General features: G+C 49.2%; 1 protein-coding gene across 3 annotated transcripts in view; it reads left to right on the forward strand.

Moving 5' to 3' along the window:
• Positions 1-25,552, forward strand: part of LOC126528197 (uncharacterized) — a 113,963-nt gene that overhangs the window by 40,057 nt on the left and 48,354 nt on the right. Inside the window, exons 1-4 of one of the 3 annotated variants that reach the window (XM_050176089.3) lie at positions 2,046-2,905; positions 5,165-5,403; positions 12,239-14,233; positions 17,769-18,969. The exons of 1 other annotated variant lie outside the window; for it this stretch is intronic. In XM_050176089.3, coding sequence (XP_050032046.1) covers positions 2,618-2,905; positions 5,165-5,403; positions 12,239-14,233; positions 17,769-18,186 — 2,940 coding nt within the window. In that variant the 5' untranslated portion in view covers positions 2,046-2,617 and the 3' untranslated portion in view covers positions 18,187-18,969. Of the gene's footprint in view, positions 1-2,045; positions 2,906-5,164; positions 5,404-12,238; positions 14,234-17,768; positions 18,970-25,552 lie in introns of those variants that run through there. One more of the 3 variants, XM_072284213.1, reaches the window with a different exon arrangement.

The following is a 25,552-nucleotide window of genomic DNA, read 5'->3' on the forward strand; positions in this document are numbered from 1 at the left end:
CAGATTAATTTGGTTGTAATGGCGTTCGTTGCAGAGGCGTTCGACTGTAGGACGGCGTTGGCATATGAAGATTGTCCTTTTCAAGCTCCGGCAAAAAATAAAACTCCACACGGCGTTCCATTATGACCTGGACCAATGCCGAAGGCGGTACAATGTGACATAGTGTCTTCGTAGCGGTACCGGCTACGAGGAAATGACTGGAGATGTGGACTCATCTGACAGGTGGTGCCATCTAACACAGTGCCTCAAAGCGCTAGCTACCACGAGACACGAATGGGAGAAACTGGCACACTCCCACACGTGACACAGATGAAAGACTGTGGCAGTGGAACCGGATGGAAACTGGCCCGCGCTCACCTGCTGTCGCTCGTGCCGTGCGAGGTGATAGGCACATGCCAGTCGTCTCAAATAGCTAATCGTTGACATCCGAAACGCGGCACTTGTGACGTGTTTCCGGCCGCGCAATAGCTTCCGGCTCATGCAGTTAGCAAAAGCACTGCCTTCGAGATTAGTTTTATGACACCCAAAGCGAGTTGTCCCCGGGACGTAGATTTGGACACCACCTACTGGTGCGGGCACGAAAGAAGCATGCGTGCAATCAATAAATGAAAAAAAAATGTCCTAGCTTAATAGTATGAGCACCTGGCCACTGCAATGACGCGCGGGGACCGAGGTTCCATCCCCCCTATTGGACAGGTACCTCTTTTATTGAATGGGCCCGAAATGAGGCGAGACAGGAACCTACGTGCCTACTGCAAAGGGCTTGCAATGATATAAGTTATTTGCGTTAAAAGCGTGCGGATTTGAAGCCTTGGTGCTTTTGATGGCAAGCAACTCCTGCTGGTAGATGTCGCGGTGGCTTAGCGGCTATGGCATTGCGCTGCTAAGCACGAGGTCACGGGCTCAAATCCCGGCAGCGGAGCCCGCATTTCGATGGGGCGAAAAGCAAAAGCGCCCGTGTACCGTGGGTTGCGTGCCTGGTAAAGAAACCTAGGGGCTCAAAATTAACCTGGAGTACCCCGCTACGGCGTGCCTCATAATCATACCGTGGTTTTGGCCTGTAAGATCCCAGGTTTTTTCAACCCCTGTATGGCCTCTTAACAAATAAGGCCTCACACACAATGAGGTCAGAATTTCTCTCCAGGATGATGATGAAGATTATTATGCCTTATTTATTGGCGCAATCCCACCTTGAGGGATAGGACACGAATCGGGTGGTAATATGAGTCTCAGTGCCAACTACGAATAACTCATTCGTCTTTCATTGCTTGCGAGACGCTTAAGAAGCTGATAGCTACACTTTGCATTGAAATTTCTCCACCGAGTGACATCCTCTTGTTTTAGTTGATGTGAGCAATGTACAAATTGGCCCAAGAAACAGGTTCTTTTGAATCCGTCCGTTTCCACAGGTCTGAGGATTTCCTGCCACCCCTGAGGTACACGATAACCGATAATGTAAACGCTATAGCACCGTAAAGAAAACTAATAGTATCTATACGTGAACTGACATTACTATAGCTCTATTAAATATTTCTGTGAGTGTATCCACATGATACTGCAGTCGTAAACTCTAATGGCAGTGTTCGGGGTCAGACCTTGTAACAATGTGTTCAGCTACACTACATAACGAAGTTACTTTGTGTCGAATAATATTTTGAGGGCTAATGAAAAGCAAGAAGACAAAAATAACAAACATTCACGAACATAGCGTTCCCTGTCATCGCCACTAAGCATGCCCAGCCAAGTATTCGGCGTCTGCAAGTCTTGGTGGAAAACAACATGACAAAATGTCATCATCGGCATGGCGGCTTCGTACACGTTCTCGGCATTGCGGCCATATTTTAAGGGTAGCACAGAGATTGATGCTGAAGCTTTCCGGTGTAATAGAATGAAACACTTCCCCTTCCCACATCGTAAGCGATTTTGGATAAAAATCCTCGATCCATCGAAAATGATTCTGAATGCGACAAATCGGTCGAGATGCACATGAAGGTCAACTGAAGCCAATACCTGTCTGTCCGCAAGCCGAAGAACAAAAAAAAAAAAAAACAGAGAGCGAGACAGATAGCGACCTAAGTAATCTCGAAATCCTGGAAACGAAGATTGAGAATAAAAAGAACATTGAAACCTGGGCAAGTCACTTAATCTCTTCAGTACAGTTGGGACGCAACAAGCAAGATGGCATGCCTTGCAGAAGGAACTCAAACGTGGAGAGTCCCGGTAACAAACAGCTATACCAACGACACTTTATGAGCGAGCTGAAAGAAACAACAGCGGTACTGGTCCACCGCAACTCAAATCGCGTGCGAACACTTCTTCGCAAACGATACTTTCACCCGCCGTACATTTCACGTGAAGCCGGCAATACTAGAAAGAAGAAGAGCGAGTAGCTCGCGGCCGAGCGCGTGGCCCACCGGCTGCCGTGCCGCACGCTCTCAGAAGTCCGCTGTTTCTTGGCCCTGCGAGCACTAGGCTCTTGGAACACTGTGCCCGACCATCCTCCTCCGCTACCAGTCGGAGCCCCATAGCCGGCCTGCTCGGCGGCGAGTCTGTCGCCTCCGGTCGACCGTGCTGCACCGTTGCCCCGCGATAGTACACGTCATCGCGGGCCCGAGGAATGGCCATGACCGCCAAGGACCATATGCGCCAGAAGCTCGACGAGCTCATGGGCACCGGCTGGGACGGCGTCAAGAACTCGCTCCACTACTCGGACCCCAAGGTGTGCCGCTGCTTCCTGCTCGGCCTGTGCCCGCACGACGCGCTCGCCGGCACAAAGATGGCCATGGGCTCCTGCTCCAAGATACACAACTACGCGCTCAAGGCGGACTTCGAGAACAGCTCCAGGATGTACCGGCCGGGACAGCACCGCTTCTACGAGCTCACGGTACTCACCTACCTGCAGAAGGTGAGCGGCCTCTTTCACAACGGGCTTGCGCGGACCCGGAAGTACGGGCGCCCTTGGACATGAGATGAGCTCGTGTCGCGTTTCGAGACGTCACATTACGTCTATAGGGCAGGGAAATGTGAAACTTGTCGAATGAATCGTGTAACGCACAAATATTACCTTTAAAAAGGTGCAATGCTTGAAATGAGCACTTCGCTCTTAGCTTTGTATTCATCAATGATGAATTACTTCGCTGTAGGCAGCAGGTACGCATGCGCAGACAGGGAGCGGCATCCTCGGTACCGGTAACTGTGCGAAAAGAGCAGGCAGTGGAGTTTGTGCCAGCCGCAAAAATGGTTCACAGAAGTAGTCGCGCTATCTTTTTCATCTCTTAAACTTCTTCCTCTTCAACTTTGTTTTCGTCGCAATAAGCGCGTGAAGAGATGCCACGATTTGCAGTTCGTGAAAATATTGTTTTGCTACGTCGCTAACTCCGGAGCTAAGCTGATTGAGAAAGACAGCAGTTTTGTTAGCATTGCTGCTGCAGTTACGCTCGGCGGCCCAAGGCTGACCGCGCCCCGACCGCATAAAATACTACGTTGCTCTTATTGCTGCTTCTCGCAAAAAAACGTTTTTTTCTTCTGTTTAATCTAATGAGAAATACACGCATCGGGCAATGTGTAGCACACCTTTAGCAAAAACCAGTTGACAAGGCGGGGTTACGTGCTAGATGTTTGTTTCCGAGCTACTCGGAAAACGAAATCAGCGTATAGGTCATAATTTCTAGCGTCGTCTGCTTCCCGAAACTTCCATTTTGGAAATATCTGCTTTCGTTTTAGGATGCAGATATTCATATTTGTCTTGTTTTAGTTTGGTGTTCTTCCTTGAACTTTCGTGAAGATGACTGTCTTGAATTCGTCAAACAATGTGTAGCGTGTGATATTGGTGCACCAACTCAGTGGTACAAGCTTTGCTATACATGTTTAAATGTTCAATATACTGCTTGATTTGTCGACAGGTGCAATGCACTTAGACCAATCAACCAAAATCTGTCTTTAACAAATGGGTTTGTGAAATAAAAATTGAATTACCTTCGATTGCTTGGTGAACTAAACCTTCAGAACTTTCAGAACTCGTTTTGGGAAGCATTCACGTAGTTTCCAAGCACGAAAAAAATTTATCCTTTTTTTCCTAACATCACGCAAGCCTACTACCGCCGCTAGTAACCCACCATGGCCTCCGAGATTCGCGCACGCTGGCAGTTTTTTACTCCGGCCGTCCCATTCTCATGGAGAGAGAGAGCGTAATTTCAGTGGTGGACGTGGCCAGCTCCTCCGCGCCGCGGCACTCGAACCCGGGAGCTTTTGAAGCGTCGAGGCGGCTCTCAATCGCTGCAGTGTTGTTGGTGCGGCTTGGACGAGGCGCGACAAACAGGAATTTGCACTGCTATACTATCCCTCACTGATTACGAAATGATGGCTCAAGGTCTGCGAAAGGCAAAGCGCGTGCTGGCGGCTATTTATTCTCAAATGATTTAATTGTTTTGTCTGCACATATACTCCCGTTACATTCAAGTGGGTATGTAGAAGTCGAGTATATTTTGCCATAATTCGTCATCAGACGCGCAGAAAATATACGCAGCTAATAACTAGCCGACTACGTTCCTAGTGTTGGCTTTGTTAGCGGACAAACTTCACTTGCAGGAATAAGTGCGCCAGTTTAAATGCAAATGCTCAAGGTGAAGTGTCACTGAAAGTGAGAACACACTATGAATGTTTCACTTAAAGTGCAGCAAGCTTTGCGAAAGGTTTCACTGCGGAATAAAAAAAAAAATGCGCGTGTTGAGCTCCGTAAGTTTGCGTGCTGCGGTTGAAAGGATAGATGCAGCGAGAAAAGGAGCGCGATGCGTGAAATCATAAATTATGGGATAATTTACTGGTTTATCAGTATATTATAGTTGCCACCCAAGAATATCCTATCATTGTTATGAATAATATGATTGAAACGGTAATATCACTCGACACAAAAATAAAAAAATCAATTCCACACTGTGAAAGTGGATGACCGGCGAAGCTGTTTAGCACTCGACACAGAGGTGACACAAAATTGTGAACAAAGATACAAACTCATTTGCCGTGCAATTTATATACATTCGCGTGGACTACGGGACCCGACCTTTTCCCGACCTTTGCCTCATGCCGGCTTCGTAGCATGTATATATCTTTACCAGGGCTTCTTCGTTACCAGGGTCGTCGTTCTTTTTTGAACTTGCCGTGGCAGGTGATCCGCTCGTGCGAGATCCTTGACCGGGCCAAGAAGGGCCGCCTGACGCGGTGCCAGACGACCGCGCGCAGCAATCGCCACGGCGACAAGGAGGCCACGCTCAAGTCCTACGGAGACATGGTGGACAAGAAGCTCACCGAGGCCGAGGAACTCGGCAACAAGGGCAAAGTGCAAGAGGCGCTCGCCGTCATCAAGGAGGTCGAGCGCCTCAAGCGGCGCCGAAACCGACTCGAGAGGTGAGGAATATACGCAATCGGCTTGACTGCGTGATTTCGTCACGTTCTTTCGCGCGTTGCCCGCTCCAGGCATCGATCAGGTTCTGAAGCGAATCACTAACATCCGTCACTACCACCCATCCTGAAAATTGACCACCCCTCCCACTTCGCTTGTCTAGCAACTGAAAGCAAACACGTAGGGGCGAGAGAACGCCCTCCAACGCTGAAAAACGGTGGATCTTAAAGCGCAACAGCTTACCCGTCTAAATGTCTGCAAATGTCATGTCTAAAACATGATGACCATCTCATGTTCCGGGTTCCTGCAATCGCTTCTGGCGCTTGCAGCACACAAAACCTTGGCCTCTGAGATTGGCTTCCGTTACTCCAAGGAAGCCGTTAGGCGGGGTGCGATTTGGACGCCACCAATTAGGGGCGCAGGTTGCGGCGGCTGTAATAGGATGCGATGTAGCACCGTTTAGTTGGCCTTTGTCTTTTCTTAAAGCGTGTGCTTGTCAGTAAAATGCAGTACTCACATGCCGCAAGCAGTACTTTACGAGGGAAGCCTATAGCCTGCCACTCTAGCGGATTCCTCACGCTCAGCTTATGAACGTTTTGTGCTGTTTACGTCAAGACACTCCACCCTTTAGAGCGCACCTCTTAGGCGCCCATTTCTGAGGCCAGCGTCGGCGTCGGCGTAACCGAGCGAACGAGCAAAGCGAATGATGAAAGAGCGAACGCGGAGCGCAGCGGGGGTGAAAGATGCGAGGAAGGAAGCGGCGGAGGAGGGTGCAGCGGAACCGCGAGGCGGAAAGCGGAGGAGGAGGGTATGGCGAAAACATGAGAGGAAAAGCGTAGTGCGGCGACGATGGCTGCGAGATGGCGCCAGAGTAGCGCGCGTCGTCTGGGAGGTCTCTGTGCGGCGGCTGTTGTGAATCGCACCCACGCGTCACGCTGCCTCTCACGATCCCCAGATTAGCGAGGCAGCCGCGCCGCATTTCGCTCCGTTAATAACGTGCCGCACGAGACAGATTGTCCGCGCCAGCCAGTATATCGCGAAATGAAAACACGCATACAGCTGCGCTCGAATCTCTCATTGGGGAATATCGTGATCGTCGGTGTTCTTCTTATGTTTTTGTTTACGAGTTATGTCAGCTGGGAATAAGAGTGGTAACCACAAATGTACCTGCCCGGCTTCATGGAGCTGACGAGAAACCCGAGTATTCAGAACAAAAGGGCACATTTACTAGGAACGAGTCGTAACAGTAGAACGTAAGCGTTGAACATTCCGTGTATCTATCGCAGGCACACAAAACTGTTCTCTTTTATATTTATATGGACAATGATTTATGTATATGTGTAGTCGCGAGAGAGAGGAAAAGGAACACCAAGTTCCTTTCTAAGCACTGAATATATGAAAATGAACTAAACATCTTAATATGCTAAAGATAGGTTTACGGTCGACCATTTATGGCCTATTCGCATGTTCGTTCGCAAGCGAACTGCAAGTGCTACGAAAGCGTGGAAAAACAAGTTTTAAGCTTCATTACGAGAATAAGCGGCCATGGAAGTGTTAATCCTACTTCCTTATCCTCATTGGAGTCTATTCATACTGGCAGTAACACTTAGTTACTATTTTACATTACCTAGGTAGTGCTGCCAGAACGCTTATAAATGCCAGGTGAATATGCAATTAGTGTTATAAAGCATTTTTTTTGGGCGGGGCGTTTGTGTCGCTGCTCCGAGTCACTACATAATCCTCATATTTAACCAATAATATTCTCATTTGCGGACATTTAAATAGATCAGCTCACTTTAAGCCATATTACGTGAATTTTCCAGTATGTAGGCACATATTTTCCCTAAGCAAATATACATGTTGATATTGCCTCAATTAATAATCGTGCTAGTTCATTGCCACTGCAACACAGTTTTTTTTCCAGTTGTAGAGTATATATCTTTGCTCTGTCCGTACTTCTATGCCTGTGGTCCTTGAACCTGTATCCCTTTGTTGATAGTTGGGCTAGCTGGTTACTGTTTTTACAACACGATAGGGAAGGGGCGTCGCTCAATACACAAAGCAAAAAATTAAGTAGACGGCGCAAATGACACCGAATATTCATCCAGATGCCAGAAAGCTACCTAATGTATTGTTTTTCCTTTTTTTAACTAACGTTACATCAGTGGATTGTTTTTTTAGAAGCATCGATGACGTTAGCTTCGTCTTCTTCACGTTACCGAACTTTATACACAGTGTCGATGAATTTGTAGCCGAAGCGAGGGTGCCTGCACCAGTAAGACACCGATGACCACTATAGAAGTTGCTCTGCGAACGGATTTAACAGTTGGCAATGAATATACCCAGGCTCGGAACCTTCTTTCACTAAAATTGTATGGACGTGACTTGTGCTTTCTCTGCGATCAGCCGGCCCAGTGCCATCCTAAATAAAGAGAGCACGTAAGCACACGTCACATTGGTCTTAAGATTCTCAGCAAGCTCTCACTAAACTTCAAACGGATGTTTTAAACGTTCTACTAGATGACGAACACTTTCATATTTATTTTCCGGATATTAGGACAAAGTTCGGACATTTAGCGAACGCTGCTCGTGTTCAGAGACGCTTGCAACAGCGTTTAAAGCAATATTAACGTGTATCTTCAGCTCTTTTAGCGGGACGACCAAAAACCTATGTAAGGGGGCGCCACCATTCGCCCTAGTTGGACTACTGGACGAACGGACCGCTATTTTACGCTGAGCGTAACTTTTGATGCTCGTCATTTATGGCATGCCACAAGACAATGATTGAGCATCGAGAAAATAAAAAATAAAGAACTCCCCCGCGCCCCCCTCTAAACATTTAGCGATATTTTCGCCTTCGCATAACAGTGCTCCTTACGCTGTTCCGCATATGATTGTTTTCGGGATGCACTTTGTCATCTATGGGCTTAGAAAATAAAAGAAAGCGGCACAAATATAGTATTATTGGGTGAATGGGTCGTACATCTTAAGAGGAAGCTTAGGCTCGGGGTTTCTTATCTAGCTATATGGGATGGAGAAATTGGATTTTTGAGCAACCATTGCACCAATTTTAATGAGGCTTGTTGCAGTTAAAAATAGTAATATTCAAGGCAGCACTATTTTTAGACAGGCTGTAAATATGTTTATTAATTCCTAAAAATTGCAAAATTGCAAAAAAAGAAAGCTCAAGTGTGAAGTTTGTAACTGTCTATCAGCCACGAAAACTGATACCGCAATTACGTAGACTGCGCCTAACTTAAGTAACGCATTATGCACCACTTTGAAATATACCACTAATTTATAAGTAGAACTTTTGCAGAACCCTCGTAAACACTAAGAACTTGACATAAGCTGCAAATCTGTATATAAAATTTATCCGATTTACATGCTCTATCGGATGAAGTTTACAGAACTGTGACATATGTTCCTTATGCACAGTGAAAGATTTGTGAACTTCGCAGTTCTGTTTCTTTTTATAACTTACCGATATTCCGCAACATTTCTAAGAATTCCAAGCCCTAAATAATCTATCTTCTACTGTCACTAGAACTAACCCTTCTCAAGTTCAACAAATTTCATTCGAATCTGTCAAGCGGCTGCCTAATAAAAGCTTTTCTGCCTTTTAGATGTACTTGAATAGCGAAATCAAAATTGGCCGCGAGCCAAAGCTTCCTCTTAAAGCTGCTCAGGGACGCCACTGTCAGCAGGTCCGCAATAACTGTGACCTCTCGCGCCTCTTTATCACTTGCCTAAATCTAAGCATTCCAGTGGCTTTGTATTCCTTCTTTGTTGGACTGCAGCCGTTGCTGTCGCGGTCAATTTGCCCGTACGGCCTCGTGCTCACCAGCGGACATTCATAGCCGATCCATAGCCACAGCGGAGATCCATAGCCACTGGGCCACAATGTCGCGCAATGACACGAAAAGCATGTAGGCCCCCTGTGGTTTTCTCCTACAAAATGTTTACTCCAATTCACCCCAACTTTAAGCTTGAAAAATATACCCAAGTTTACTAAAATCAGGCGGCTATGACCATTATTTGAATTTACGTGCGCTGGTGGGCCTCTAAAATGTGAAAATTTGCTCCCATAAACAAGTTTCTCTTTTCTGAGTGTATGGTTGCCACTTAGTATTGATTTCACCTTCTTATGCAGCTACACAAAGTTGTGTTTGTCTATGCGCGCTCGAGTGATTTGCAACAGAGTCACAAAGTGGCATTTGAGTGGGAAAGATATACGTTTTGAGGACAGGTTGCTAGTACTCTTACAGACCCCCCCCCAATCATGCCCGAATAAAATACGGCTGTTCTAGATTGGAACGCTTGACACACTGTCATCTGTAAACCAAAGCACTACTACGCACTCAATGTTTTATGATACGTTAGAATAAACATACCTTTTATTTGTCAGACGCCTCAAAGGTGGTTAGAGAAAAACACACATGCAATCATCATTACTTTGTCACGTTGGACAGAAAAGGGCAATGAACGTCAATGGTATGTCATGGCTTTCTTCGTATTCAGTGTAATTAGAAACTAGTAATACATTTTGTTTATTGCGATGTGCAGAGCTTGGCGAATGAAGAATAAGGTGCCTAAGGGACTTCGTGAAGCCCTAAATCTCGTTTATTTTGAAGAGCAAGTCGCGCAATAAATTGCTGGATAAATGACGCTGCGGAACGAAACAAACATGCCAAAGAACATGACCTTATTTCAAGTGCGATGAGTATGAAAAGAACAGCAAGATTTGCGTTCACTGCTAGTATCGAATGACTGAGAGTGGTGAGAAAAGCGAGCCTCTTACCCGAGTATCGGCATCGTTGACATACCATAAAATATATTTAGCTTTTCTTCACTGCATACATTCTGAGGAATGTGCTTGCGATTGTATGACTGTAAAAAAACCGCATTGGTCTTGTCACGCGTAGGCTACTGCTGGGGACCTCGGTAAGTACAGTCGACGAAAAATCCATGTGCGCTTCGGGGTTTGTTTGAGAACCTTAATTTTCTGTTGATGCCACTTAATGACTGCTTCTTATAAAGCGATCTGACTGCAAGAATTAATCTCAGGTTTCTTTTACCGAGAAAACTTGAATTACTGAGTAAGTACATGTCTCTCAGCGTTGCATGATGCCTTTTTCTTGCCGAACAATGTAAGTAGAGGCAGTTTCCTGGGGTTTGTTTGCAGTGGTTACTCTCTCCTTCATTTTTTTTTCATTCCTCCTCACTGACCACCTTGTGTGTGTGTGCGTGCTGAAATTGCATGGCGGTGTGTGCAGTGAACTTAACCACGAGGAATTTATAGCCTGTCCTTCTTGTTTGTCATTTTACTGAATGCCTGCTGCGATGTACCAAATCAAACGACTGTGCCCGAAGCCGTCAGTACCTTGTTAGAGGCTAATGCAAACTAGACTGAAGTTCACAGGAAGATGGAGGCAAGGAATGTCGTTGGAGCAACCTTTTGACATAGATGCTTGTCTTTGTCAGGGTCGCTTACCCATCACAGACGCTGCTGGATGCTAGTAAATGTTGCCGACGATGTTAGTTATCGGTCGTTAGTTTAGTGGCATGTAGAGGTTTAACGCCCTGACAATGTCAGGAGGAAACTAAAGGATAAAGGTGTCCTTGTTACTCGGAGCTCGCTTCCTTGTTAGAAAAAATAGAGATGGCCGATAGCTGGAATAGTGAGATAGAAACAGATTAGTTCGATATGTCATGCATATAGCATCTGCTGAACTAAAAACTAGGACCATGTCGATGACTTACAAAATAGTTTAGGAATATATAGAATCAAGTTTAATGCTGTAGGGAAAAAGTGATAGCGCAAGACTAAATGTATCGATCCGGGACGTTAAGGGCTTCCAGCCCTTAACGCAGACTTTTGTTCCTGCGCGAAGAAGCATGGCATTCTTCCAGCCCTTAACGCAGACTTTTGTTCCTGCGCGAAGAAGCATGGCATTCTTTTAGATCAATCTGACCACAAGCCAGCGCACCTATCAGAGAGCATTGCAGAATACCTTGCTAGGAAGATAAAGTGTGTCGATCTTCCCGAAGAATAATACGTTATTCCTTCTTGTGCATAGCTGACGTCCCAAATCTCACATTTGTTCCCGAAGTTTGACCTTAACGTGGCGCATGACCCATTTGATACCTTGTCAGAGTCAATTCATTTACCTAGTCTTCCAGTGAGATCGGTGCACAAGCGTATTTAATATCGTTTTTAAGGAAACACTAAAGAGAAACGCTGAATCAGTTCAGAGTGATAAATTATTGTTTTTACGAAATCAGCTTCCGGTGATTTTGTAGTAATAAGTTGATTATGAGAAGTTCCATTCGAATGGAATGGTCAAAGTTCCATTTTCGAATGTTGGGTCGGAAACCGTTGGCCAGTACGTCAGTGTGATGTCATAGATTGCTCAAGTATGTTTTTGTATTTTGGCCGGAGTGTTTCAGTAAAAATTTTTGAAGCTTCATAAGTTCTATTTTTGGCTCCTTACGAATAGAATATTGTCCATCGTTACCATTAAAATTTATTATCATGTACGAGGAAATGGCATCAAAATACATGACGTTGCTTTGACTTGGCTGGATAATTTCTTGGTAGAGAGTCTTCCCATGGAATGGCATTCCTGGCATTGCGGAAACGTAATTTAGTCGCACGGTTCAAACAAATTTTACAACGAAAAGCCTAAGCCTTGGAGCAATAGATCGGTTCTAACAACTTCCATTTTCCCCTCAAATTACGTATAGGGATCGAAAAATTGTGCCATTGTGCCAAACATGTTCGCTGATTAAGCGGTACCCCTCGGTCCTGCCCTCCGTGCTCCATCTTTTGCCTCCCAGGATGCTGGACCGCAAGTCCAACGAACCGGTCAAGGAGCAGAAGCAGAACATCTGCGAGGAGTGCCAGCTCTGCATCGGCCTCGACGACAACGAGCAGCGCATCGCCAACCACTCTAGCGGCCGGCTGCACAACGCCATACTCGACATGCGCCGAAAGATCGCAGAGCTCGCGGCCAGCCTCGAGAAGTCGCAGGTGCCGGGCGACTGGTCGCGCCTCGAAGCGGCGCAGCAGCAGTCAAAGCAGTCGACGTCGCGCCTCGACCTGGCCTCGACCAGGGCGCACAGCTACTCGCCCAGGTCGTCCAGGTCAAGCAGCAGAAGCAGCCGTAGCCGAAGTCGCAGCCGCAGGAGGTCCTACAGCTCAGACTCCCGTAGCAGCAGCCGCAGCAGCGGCGAATGCTCGTCGACATCCCGCTCTAGGTCACGTTCACGGTCGCGCTCAGCGTCCCGGCACCGCTCTCGTAGGTCCCGCTCGGAGTCGCACTGCAAGTCGCGTTCCAGGTCACCGCGACGGTCCCGGTCGGGAAGCAGCTACAGCCGCAGCTGCTCGCGGTCTTGTAGCAGGTCCTACAGCCGTTCGTGCAGCGGGTCCCGTAGCTGCTCTTGCAGCAGTCAATACACTGACAGGTCACAAGGTCACACGAAGCACCGCAGTGTGTCCAGGTCCCGGAGTCGCTCTCACTCGAGGCACAGCCGTGGCCACAGCCAACGGAGCGGGGACCGTGAGCACCGGTCGCGCAGCGCACGCAGCTCAGAGGCATCGAAGCAAGCTCCAAACGACGCGGAAGTAAAGGAAGAGCTCGAGCCTACGCAGGCCTCAGAAGGCGAGCCGGAACGACCCGCCACGACGGACGACTCCAAATGGTCTCGTTTACTAGAAATGGAAGCCGAAGGAACACCGACACGGAAAGATGGGTCCCCAACTCCGGGGATCAAAGGAATAGAGTCTACCGAGCATGCTTTCGCGACAACAGATGACAGCCGAACAGAGACTTCGAAACCACTGTCTTCGGCGCCGAATTCTCCCAAGGCTGACTGCATGTCAGCTTTAGAAGTGTGTGGTGCTACCTTCAAAGGTAGCCACAATGAAATCGACGCAGTCGACGCGAATCCTGATGTTGTGGACAAACCGAACAGCCCTGCTCAAGATCCCGCATTTGAGAACCTAAATCCAAGGCCAGGGGAGGCGGAATGCGCTCCTGAAGGAGAGATAAGAGCTAAAGAAAATAAGTCTTCGTCCTCGCCTGAAGGCATGAACGCGCTGGTTATTAAAGAAACAATATCCGGCCGAACAAATGACCCACAGCCTTCGCAACATAAAGCGCGTAAAGGGAAGGCTAGAGTTGTAACTGCTGTCAAGGACTGGAAGACGATAAGGAAACCTGTCATAAACATTGCTAGCCTTCGGTTTTTTAGATTGCATCATGAGAACAAGAAAACGTCGCAAAAAGAACAGGTCGACAAAAATCTTGCTCCGGGACAGGCAGCCACACAAGTGCCGAACAGCAAGGCGCCTGCTGACGCCGATTCAAGCTCGACGATAGTTGCAAACGAAGCCTCAGAAAACGACGCGACAGACTCCTCGGCACCAGTTCAAACCGAAGAATCCGAAAACGTGGGGACGGACGCGAAGCAGGAACCTTCGGGATCCACAACCGATAAGGAGGGTTGCACAACCGAGAGCTCCGACTACGACAAATCTTGCCAACAACGTGCGAAGCAAGAGCATTCAGGATCTAACAGCCCTTCTATCAATCACGAAGAGTCAGAGAATTTTATGACAAGGAAACCACACAAGGGTGTGCCAATGAGAAAGAAACGGGTGTCGCCGCAAAGGGAGTCGACACAAACGGAGGACTCTGGTGACGAATCTTGCTGTACTGAGTCAAGCACTTACTACCAGATAGTAAAGAAACCCAAGAAAAAGCCTGCGAAGAATCGAAAGCGATCTCTTCACAAGAAGATGAAATTAGAAGCTGCTAGGATGTCACGAAAGTAAGTGGTGCAGTATCTTTTTCTTGCTTTCAGTCATATTACTGCACAGAGTAGGCGTCATGGACTAAGGTAGAATTTTAAGTGGAAGGCCCAATGCCAAAAGTGCAGGGCCTGTAGTCGCAATAGGCTCCTGACGCTAGAATTCTTCGTGAGAGAACATTCGAGCAAATTTTAATGCTTTTAGCGTTTTAGCATTTCACGTTTTAGCGCAGATTCCTTGCCACTACGAGGCCAGATTTTTTCATGAAAGCTCGCCCTATGGCACAACCTTTTATACGCGTGCTACAAGGAGCGTGTTGAGCTTGAACTTGAGGGCCGTTTTCTGGTACGTTACCCGTAACGAGCGTTCACAGCTGTATATGGCATTGTAGAGAAGGTCCGCTTGTATATGAGTACGGGAGCACTCTGCTTTCAAGGTTGGACAAGTCCATTTTAGGTGGCGAGCATTCGCTTTGCTTCTGTCATATTTACGGGGCAACTGGAGCATGCTTCTTCCAGTGCTTTCTATAGTATAATAATTTGAAGGTAACAGGCAAAGATTTTGTGAATGCAGCACTAAATTTTGAGAAACATTAGGAAACGCCAAGAGCTATGCTTGAAAGCGACAATTTAAGTTAAATTCTAGGGTACTAAACAGTGAAGGGTGTCAAGCCTTACAAATATAAATATGAGGTCAGTGACAGTGCCCGGATTTCGCAAGGATTCAGTGGTCTGCATATACTGAAGAGTGGTGACTTCAGGCTTAGCGTGGTACATCCATGAAGAATATCTAGAAAGTGTGCCAACATGTTACCTAACGCTCACTAGGGATCGTAAAATCTTACAAAAGCTTGCTCTTTATATGTGGAGAACACGTACTGAATAGCCTTCACACACGTCCACTGAATGGAACCACCTACCCTCAGATATCCTTTCCATTTCGGGCCATCGCTTAGTTTATGCAACCATACACAATTACTTATTTTATGTCGCGTGAAGTGCTTTCTTTTTTCCTTTTTTATACGCTGTACTTCGCATTGTACCTTTATTCGAATCTTCTGTTGTGTTAGCCTAACATTGCCTCCTAATATGCATTTTAGATGTTAATACATTTCATATTTTGTTTCCTTATTTTATGAACCCACTCCCCTCTGGAAAGCTATGTGGGCTTGAGGGTAAAATAAATAAATAAATGAATAAATAAATAAATAAATAAAAACGACGATCCCTGTGGCTGTAGTGGGAAAGTACTACAACCTTGTAGGACTCAAATGAAGATTTTAGTACCAAATCATGGCAATGTGGGCTCGTTTTCTCGAAGTCTGAAATAGTGCGCAGATGCTTTCTTTGAACGGCGCTATGAATGACACCAAACATTACTACAAGCGGTCGTACGACCCGAACGCTCGTACCATTTCCTCACTAGAGCTCCAAATCCACGTTCTTCACAATAGTTGTAGAAAATTGCCGGTAAGCGTACTGACGAAACTAGTTGCCACATACTCGTTAACAGCGCCGTGTAAGGTTCGAGTCACAGCGTCGTCCTCGTCCCGTCACCATCACAGCACCGGCGTCCGTCACGACAGTGTTTCCTCAGCGATATCTCATCAAAAAAGCACGCCAGCAACGTTGTCGATGCTCTTAACGTCGCCTGCGTCTCATTTTTGAAGATAAACCGGTGAGAAAACAATGACCTATGGCTAACGCTCTGTGTTGGCGACGGTTACGGAACGGGGCGTTTGATGACTTCGTGAATCGGGCCGATGGCTTCAATCGGGCCGACGGCTTGAATCGGAGCCATCCGCCGCCCGTCAAGTCATCGTTACACCACCGGCGTCTGTCTATCCTTGCCGGTATACGCTAAAAAATGTGACGCCGGCTACGTTAAGAGCATCGTCCCACGCCACTGGCGTGCTTTTTCACTGCGATAGCAATTATACGGACATTCCAAGCGCGTTTCTGCCGTCGCCGTCGCCGTGAGGTTCCGTATGAGTGAAAGCGTGAGACGGCGAACGCTTTTCAACCTCGCGTGCGCGAATGGCGAACGCAGCCCAGATACGTGCCCTCTGCGGTGGCGCGCGAGGCAGGGGGGTCAGGCAAGGGAGGAGGGGCGTTCTTCTCGGGTGGCTGCTAGGGTGCCTCGATATCCTTCTCGCCCGTCTCTCCGTAAAGAGTGTAGAGTGGAGACAACCGCGGCGTCTACTACAGCGTTGGCCGCGCGAATCGCGGACGCCGTAGTAGACACCTTTGGCGGACGCCGTAGGGACGCGTTGCCGACGCTCGTGTGCCTTGAAGCGATCTGCCCCGTGGCCAAAGTGTGCGCCCGCACGGGTCTCATTTTCAAAGCTGTTTGCGATGTTTGCGGAGTGCGCGTACTGCCGGTAGCTTCGTATGCGCTATGCTTTCGACGTTTCGTTCGCGTTAAAGCGACAGATGCACGGAGGTCAACTGGCTCGCGGCTGCTGCCGCGATTCTGAATTCCAGCGTGTTCAGACGCAGTTTCCACTGTCATCTATCTGAGATGTGTTCATGTTTACCTGGGCGCGCGTGACACCGTGCTGGGTAATTTAGTTAAAACAAGTTGACGGGTTCGCTCATTTTAATCCATGATACAATGTGTTAGCGCGAGCGAACAAGGACTTAGAAAGAAGCAGACACACAAAAACAGCGCTGTCTCTGCGCTGTCTCTGCGCGTCTGTTTCTTTCTACCTCCTCATTGAGTCACGCCCATATATTCTACCATTACTAATTTAATTAGTAAGCGAATGTTCACAAGTTTATACGGTAGATAAAACTACTATTCTTACTTCGTACAGTTATCTACTAATTTGCTCTCGCAATGGGTGCTTCGCCTTTCAGGCGGAACTGCGATTTTTTTTCGAGAAACCGGCGATGAAACGCTCTCCCCTGACAGACACCGGTGGCGTGTTGGCGACAGAACGGGGAGGATGACTACTGTTCGAGCCTTATGAGTAAATCACAAAGACAAAAGTGTACGTGGGAATAGAACAAACACGAAATTATCATACTCATCTCAGTCGTCAGTAGTCATCATTATCAAAATCATCATCACCACCACCACCACCACCACCACCACCACCATTGCCACCGCTACTTTTTATGCCCACTGCTGGACGAAAGGCTCTCCGGGCGATCTCCAATTGTCCGCCTTACGGCAGCTGACTCCATACTATCCATAGACTTAAGTATGCACAGACTATTATATCCGCGGCTTATTCCCGGTAGGATATTTGTCAAATAAGCTAATAATTAACTTTACCAAGCCATCTTTTTTGTTATGCTATTCATTTTCCCTGGAACTGCTTACGTCATTATGCTCGTGTTTGTTGTGTTTCTGCGTGCACTTTCGTATTTATGCTATAGGCATTGTATGCTACCTTGAATAACGCCGGTGTTACTTGTCGCAAGTATCAAAACTACAAGTCAGCACTGCTTTTTAGTGTAAGCGCAGCGTGCCTTGAGATACACGAGATTAGCTCGCAGTACGTGTGCTACAACATTCTGTCGATGTACAAAGCATGCTTTTCGTGCACAGGGCGGACACCCGCAAGTCGTCTAGACGTCGCGTCGAATCGACCACCGAGGAGGAGGAGGAGGAGGACAGCGAGTCTTTCACGTCGAGTGACTCCCCACCGGCGAAGCGCACCAGAACCAAGAAAAAGAGGACGCGCCAGAGCCCAGCTGCGAAGAGAGACGGCTCTAGTAAGCGCAGCGCACGATCTGCCACGACTAGGAAGCCTTCGAAGAAGAAAGGCACTACAGCCAGCAAGAAGGGACGGAAGGGGTCGGCTGGTGCCAGGTCTTCAGCGAGGACAAGGTCGAAGAGAAAGTCGCCCAGTGACACGTCTTCTTCGTCTTCTTCCTCGACGAGCGTCTCTGAGGAACGCAGGACCAGACGGAAAGTGAAGCCGGTGAAGAAAACGAAGAAGGTTAAGCGAAAGAAGTGCAAGTGAAGGATGAACCATGCAGTTTTCTGAGGGTGACATAAGGGAACGACGCAGTTTGTGGTATTGCCGAAGGCGGAAAAACTCGTGAAGTAGTTGGACAGAAAGACGTGTCCGTTGTGCGCGCTCTAAATGTTTCAAGTTCTGGCGGTGAATATGCACCGAACGGGAGGTGAATGGTGAATATTTTAATGCCTCGGGAAAACGAATGCGAATGCGCCCACATCTGTGATACAGCTTAGAGCTGTAGGTGTGAAAACGAGTGTTTGTTGTGGGTGTGTGAAATGACGGAACGGTAAAACGCATGTGACTTCAAAAGTTTGTAACAAACTTGGATTTGTAGTGTACAATGCAATTGGCAAAGAAGCAGATATAGGGAGCGCAGTATCACTACGGTCAAAGACATCATCTGGCATGTCAAGCACCAGTTGCCACACCAAGCCTTCCTGTGCTTGGTCTGACCAAGGATTCCTGCCTAGGGCCAAGATATCGAGGCCGAGGCGACTTTCTAGGATAGCAGCACCAAAGCAGAGATGGTAGGGATGTCGCATGGCTGGTCCAGCCGCTGTGCTGTGGCCCGTACAGCAACTTCTGTCGATCAAGGCAAGCTTCTGAAGCAACAAGCTTCAGCACAAAGGTCTAGGCTCTTGTTGTGTTTCTGTAAGTGGGATAAAAAAACTGCTTGAGGTTTTCGAACTGCGCACTGAAAATGCAACCTTCAGCACTTTTAAAATGACCTTATTTCTTTGTACAGTTTTTGTATCTTATCACTAAAATCATTTTACAAGGCAACTTCTGGCGACTGCTTCGCGTCATTTACCTTTGTTGAAAAAGTGTCGCGCTTGTCTCCCATTATTAGGCATGCTACGCTAATGAGCAGGATAGTATCTAGTACGGGTACCCGCACACGCTATATCTGCGTTCCTGCAGCACTGACTTTGTGTTTAGTATTGTGGAGGCTGCCGTCCCCTCGTTGATAGGTAGGGCGCACGAGTTTTGTATTGGTACTTTATTTTGTCTCGTGAAGTGGATACTTCAACAGCTTTCAAAAAGAGTTTACCGCCCAAAAATAGTCACTCCGACCGATTACGTCACCAAAGGGGGGGGGGGGGGGTATTCTGTAAGAGTTCACTAAATAGACTGTCCAAATTGGCCACCGCTGATTGGCTGGAGCTCTGCCTGCGAGGAATAATAATAATAATATTTGGGGTTTTACGTGCCAAAACCACTTTCTGATTATGAGGCACGCCGTAGTGGAGGACTCCGGAAATTTTGACCACCTGGAGTTCTTTAACGTGCACCTAAATCTAAGCACACGGGTGTTTTCGCATTTCGCCCCCATCGAAATGCGGCCGCCGTGGCCGGGATTCGATCCCGCGACCTCGTGCTCAGCAGCCCAACACCATAGCCACTGAGCAACCACGGCGGGTCTGCGAGGAATAGACTGGCCCCTTCAGCCAGTTGCTGGTAGGATAGGGATAACATTAATAAAGTGCCGGAAAACGATGGTTTAACGCGTCGTGACGCTGGCCAAGCGTCGACCCGGGGTTATACCCTACTCTGCACTACCCCAGTTGGGCCCGTTTGTAGTGGGTCATGAGGCTTGTGCTTTTCGAGCGCACCCCGGGCCAACTGGATGGCCCATAGTTGTGTGTCCTTGTCTGCAGACTGCAGTGCACCTTGAAGTTGGGCGGGTAAGTCCTGGAGGTAGCTGCCGTCGGGAACCTGGCACAGCCCCACATGATGTGCCATTGGTCGGCCGGACCCGCTGCACAAACACCGCACAGCCCACTCGGATAGAGCTCTGGGTGAAGCACGTGCAGCATTGCGGGGGCGAGGAGTGACGCGGTCTGTATTTGCCTTAGGATTACGGCCTCCTCCCGACTGAGTGCTGGGTGGGGAGGCGGCATTGTCCGTCGAGCTAAGCGGTAACACTTGGTTACTTCGGCATAACTGGTCAATCTGTCCATGGTTTAGAACCACCACACGGAACGGTCACTCTCGGGGGCGCGGAAGGTAAGCGCTCGCGCCGCCGAATGGGCCGTCTCGTTGTGGTTCGGTGAGGGTGCACACTCGCCGGCGTGCGCCGGCCACTTGATACGGACGGTGCTGCCGCGGTCTTGAAAAATTATGGGGTTTAACGTGCCAAAACCACTTTCTGATTATGAGGCACGCCGTAGTGGAGGACTCCGGAAATTTCGACCACCTGGGGATCTTTAACGTGCACCTAAATCTAAGTAGACGGGTGTTTTCGCATTTCGCCCCCATCGAAATGCGGCCGCCGTGGCCGGGATTCGATCCCGCGACCTCGTGCTCAGCAGCCCAACACCATAGCCAATGAGCAACCACGGCGGGTGCGGTCTTGAAGTTGCAGCTTGCCGATGATGGCGGCCGCCGGCGCGCATATTCGCCCCTTGGCAAAGTTGTGCACGGCATTCCTCGAGTCGCTGAGCACGGTGCGACACTCAGCCTCGGTGATCGCCAGAGCGATGGCAACCTCCTCAGCGTCTGTGGCGTTCGTGCACCGCATGCTGCTGCCGTTGTCTTGGTGCCGGTAGCTGCCGCAACGACCACTGGCGCAACGACCACTGCCGCGAAGCATTCCCGCTTATATTCCGCAGCGTTCACGTACCGGGCGTGCGGGTCTTGGGCGGGTTGTTCGGTGAGGGCCTTGGCCCGCGCCTGCCGCCGTTGTTAGTTGTACTCTGGGTGCATGTTCTTCAGGATGGGGTCCACGTAAATGTGGGCCCACGCCTCATCTGTGATCTCGCAGGGTTTCCGGCTGGGAGCTTGGGGGCTGTAACCCAGGGACGTCAGTTTACTGCAGCCCGTCTTGGTGGTAGAGAGGCGCTCGATTTGTGCGGTGAGTTGCGCACTTGCTCGTACAACTCCAGCCAATGAGCGCTGGCCGATATGGACAGTCCACTACGTGGACTCTTAAATTAAGAGTTCTCCCCCCCCCCCCCGCCTCCTCTCACCGCCCAGTGCATCGACCATATGCGAACGCTGAGAGTGGCTCGTGCTGCAGCCGTTAGTGCCATGATGCGCGACACGGCGAGGCTGTAGGTGCGTTCAATTCGCCTGCACTACTGTGAACCAGACCACGTTTATTTATGAGAAGTTCAGAAATTGTGCAGCCCGATTGCTGCGGTGCAGGCAAAGTGCGACACTCGAAACGAATGTAAGGTGCAGACGCAGTACAGGCGTTATGTTTTGTCCGAGCAGTATGCACGGAGTGCGTAAGTTTTAGAGGTTCTGAACTGTTGGTGTTATCGGCTTGTGAGCGCTAGTACACTCGAGTTTGCGCAGACACGGCATATGCACTTAAGCGAGGTTCTCACGGCGCTTGCGTATCCGTGCTGCGTCGTCTGCTGCACTGCTGCTTCGAACCTGTTCGTCTGAACCAAGTCGGCGCCGAGAGTATAGAGAGGGTGCAGCAAAATCGTAACCCAGCCCTGCACCTTTCCTGCACCTTTTGAAGCGAGTGGTGGGGTTCAGAGGGCGCCAGTGCTGCACCGCGGAAACGAATGGCAGGGTGTCGCACCTCGTGAAGTGGTTCAGGTCGGGCATGTGAAGCGAACGTACCTAGTGTTGAACCAGCAAACAAGTGAAAAAAGAAGAAACACCAAAGGAGGCGACAAGAAAAAAGAGACGGGATAGGAAAGAAAAAGGTTGAAGGCGTCATCACACTTCTGTTAGAAACCATTGTACCCCTCTTCAAGGAATCTCTCTGACGCCAACTTTGGTCATTCGGCACGAACCACTAAGAATCTGTCCCTATTCAATGACACCAACTGGAATCACAGGGTATGTGTCACTAGGTAGGTGCCCCTCATCAATGAACTCCTTTTCCTCTAACTTGGCTCAATAGGTACGCGCCAGTAGGTATATGCCGTTCACTGCATTGTGGTGTTCGCACTTCCATTGCTGGATTGTGCCAACAAATATGTTTCCGCTGTATGAGGAATCCCGAGCCACACGGCATGACTTGATAGATCACGGTAATGTCAGGGATGCGTGATACACTCGGGGCGCTTTTGCAGTGAAGCTGTTAAGATGAGTTTTACAAAGGCTTCGTGCGGCGAAGGTCGGTTAAGATGGCATAGAATGTCCTTCGACAAGAAGTCAGCAACGCAGCCTACGTCGAAAGCCCTGAACCACGCCGGCAGCACGCGCGGCCGGCATTGGTAAAGGAGGTACGGAATACAGGACCTTGTGTCTGTTATAGCGGTCACTGTGTCATTGCTAAGCTCAGAAGTGTTTGAAAAGACATTGAGATAGCGAAGGAATTGGGCCAAATATAGCAGAGGGTTTGCAAAGGCTTGGGTAGGGCTCCCGAAAAAAAAAATGGGAGAATCGTCGTTCTTGTCTAGATTTCTGTCTTCCTGGGTTACTCCCGAAAACTCCCATATCGCCACGTGAAATAAGAGCGATAAACGAGGTCTCGGACAGGCATTGCTCGAGCACTCGTCTGGTGTGTCTCAGTCTCCGTCTTTTGCGCTGCTTCCACGCTACTATGAACCAACCAGCACGACGTCGCACCCTTTGTGCAGCTCACGTCTGACGCGACTGCCTCCAATCAAAATTCCAGCAGGATCCATCTCGCTGTGATTGTCGGTGTTAATTTGATTAGCATTGAAGCAATGCAGCGGCACGCCCTATTGCCACCTGACAGACGCGTCATGGATGCGACATATATGCAGCCAGGCTTCTCTCTAGGCACGCGTCGCCATCTAGCGACGCCGCCGCGAGAGAGAGAGAGAGAATAAACATTTTTATTCGGTGAATGAAGCTTCGGAGAGGCGTCCTCATTCCAGAATGCCTTGAGCTCGGGCCGCGTCCTGGGCCCTCGCAATCAGCCGTTGCTGATCCTCGAGGTCGGAGCTGGCCAAGGCTCTCTCCCAAAGCTCGTTAGTGGGGTAAGGGTTCGGAGGATTTAATGGTGCCGCTCTGCAACCCCCTACTATGTGCCAGAGGGACCCGGGCTCTGCGCAGAAGCGGCATTGCGGAGAGAATTTTGTAGGGTCTATGAGGTGATTTCTGGTTGGGTGGGGGAATGTATTAACCTGTAGAGCTCGGAGGAATCGCTCCTGCTCTCTAGGTAGTGACTTGTGTGGGGGTGCATATGTTCTGCGGGTTAGCTTGTAGTGTTGTGTGATGTCTTGGTAAGAGACCAGAGGGTGCATGCGCTCGGGTTCAGATTCCTCGGCGTCGGCTCGGTGGGTCAGATCTCGAGCCACGTGGTTGGCGACCTCGTTGCCAGGAATGCCTTGATGAGCTGGCGCCCAGATGATCATGACTGATCTCGTTGGCGGCTTTTGATTGATGATCCGGAGCGTAGTGCTATGAATTCTGCCACTAGCAAAGTTGCGGCACGCCTGTTGGGAGTCGGTCACTATGACTTCAACCTCTGTTTGGGAGAGCGCGAGGGCTATGGCCGCTTCCTCGGCTTGGAGGGGATTGTTTCGTGTGAGCGAAATGCTGCTCCGATGTTCTGTGTTGACGACTACGGTGGCTGTTGTGGCTGCGCGTCTGGAGTAAGAAGCCGCGTCCGTGTAGGCTGTAGAGGGTAAAGTCCCGTATCGCTTGTGTATGGCCAGGGCGCGGGCCTCCCTTCGCTCTGCGTGGTGCACTGGGTGCATATTGCGAGGTAGAGGACGTACGGTGATGTTTCTCCGGATGGCATGGGGTAAGCTCACAGTCTGAGGCGGCGGATGGCTCAGAGGGGAGAGAGCCCCAGGCGTAAGAGAATGGACCTCCCTGCTTCCGTAACCGCCAGCCTTGTTCGCTGACTGGATAAATGTGCCTCGATCAGCTCCTCGGCCGTGTTGTGCACACCTAGTCGTAGTAGGCGTTCTGTGGACGTACTGGTTGGCAGGCCCATCGCCTGCTTATATGCCTTTCTGATCATTGTGTTGATTTTCTTCAGTTCCGCCTCGTTGAGTAGTGCGTATGGAATAGCGTAAGTTATTCGAGACACGACGAAGGCTTGGACAAGCCGAAGCGTGTCCGCCTCCCCCATGCCTCTTGTCTTGGTTGTTATTCGCCGGATCATGTGCGTAACTTGGGCTGTTGTATTTTTAAGCTTTTGAATTAATATTGTATTGGTGCGATCCGACTGGAAAACCATTCCCAATATCTTTGCGCTCTGAGACGGAACGATGGTGTGTCCCTCCAGTTGTATGTTGATAGTGGGCGAGTCGGATGTGTGCTTCTTTCGCGGTGAGACCAGGAGTAGCTCCGACTTTTGGGGGGCGCAGCTGAGCCCGCATGACTTAGCATAGTCGCTCACCACGTCTGCAGCATCCTGCAAGCGGTTCTCAATTTCCCCGATGGACCCTGTGGACGACCAGATGGTAATGTCGTCGGCATACAGGCCATGCCGGATCCCTGGGATGTTATCGAGGAGCGGCGGTAGGCCTATTAGGGCGATATTGAAAAGGAGAGGGGATAACACTGCGCCCTGTGGTGTGCCGCGCCCGCCCAGTAGGAAGAGGTTTGTGGCTTTGTCCCCGACCTTTAGGATGGCTTTTCTATCTGAGAGGAAATCTCTGATATAGGAGTACGTCCTGGCCCCACAGCCCAGCGCGTTTAGCCTCTGTAAGATTGCTGTGTGCTTGACGTTATCGAACGCCCCTTTAAGATCTAAGGCGAGGATAGCCGTGGGGGAGTTGCGTGTCGCTGGTACAATCACCTCCTCTTTCAGCTGAAGTAGGATGTCTTGAGTTGAGAGGTGTGGACGGAATCCTATCATCGTTGTTGGAAGTTTCCCCGAATCCTCCAGGAATGGTTGTAGCCGGTTGAGAACGATGTGCTCTAGGAGCTTTCCTACACACGAAGTGAGGGAGATCGGTCGTAGGTTCTCAATGGCTGGTGGCTTGCCTGGCTTCGGTATCAGACGAACCTCGGCTATTTTCCAGTCCTCGGGAAGGTTTCCTTTCCTCCATACTTCGTTAAGATGAGCGGTAAGCTCTACTAGCGAGGGGCTGTCAAGATTTATTAGTGCCTTATTGGTAATTTGGTCCATTCCCGGGGCTGTGTGGCGTCTCAAGCCCATTATCGCCGCTGTTACCTCATGTAGATGAATGTCCTCATCTAGGAGCTCGTTAGGGGTGCCGGTGTAGGGTGGCAGAGGCTCCGATGTCTGTGTGGGGAAGTACTGGGCCTTGAGAGCCAAAAGGAGGTCCGCCTCGTTTCCAGGAAATTGGTGAATTACTCGGGCCATATTGTGGTGGGATTCCGTTTTGCTGCTGGCCGGATTGATTAAATACCTCAATAACTTCCACGTCTTGGAAGTACTCAGTCTTCCTCTCAAGCTGTCGCAGAGGGATAGCCAATTCTCTCGGCATAGCTTGGTAGCGTATTCCGCAGCCTC

The sequence above is a fragment of the Dermacentor andersoni genome, chromosome 9, assembly GCF_023375885.2.
Source record: "Dermacentor andersoni chromosome 9, qqDerAnde1_hic_scaffold, whole genome shotgun sequence".
NCBI lineage: Eukaryota > Metazoa > Arthropoda > Arachnida > Ixodida > Ixodidae > Dermacentor > Dermacentor andersoni.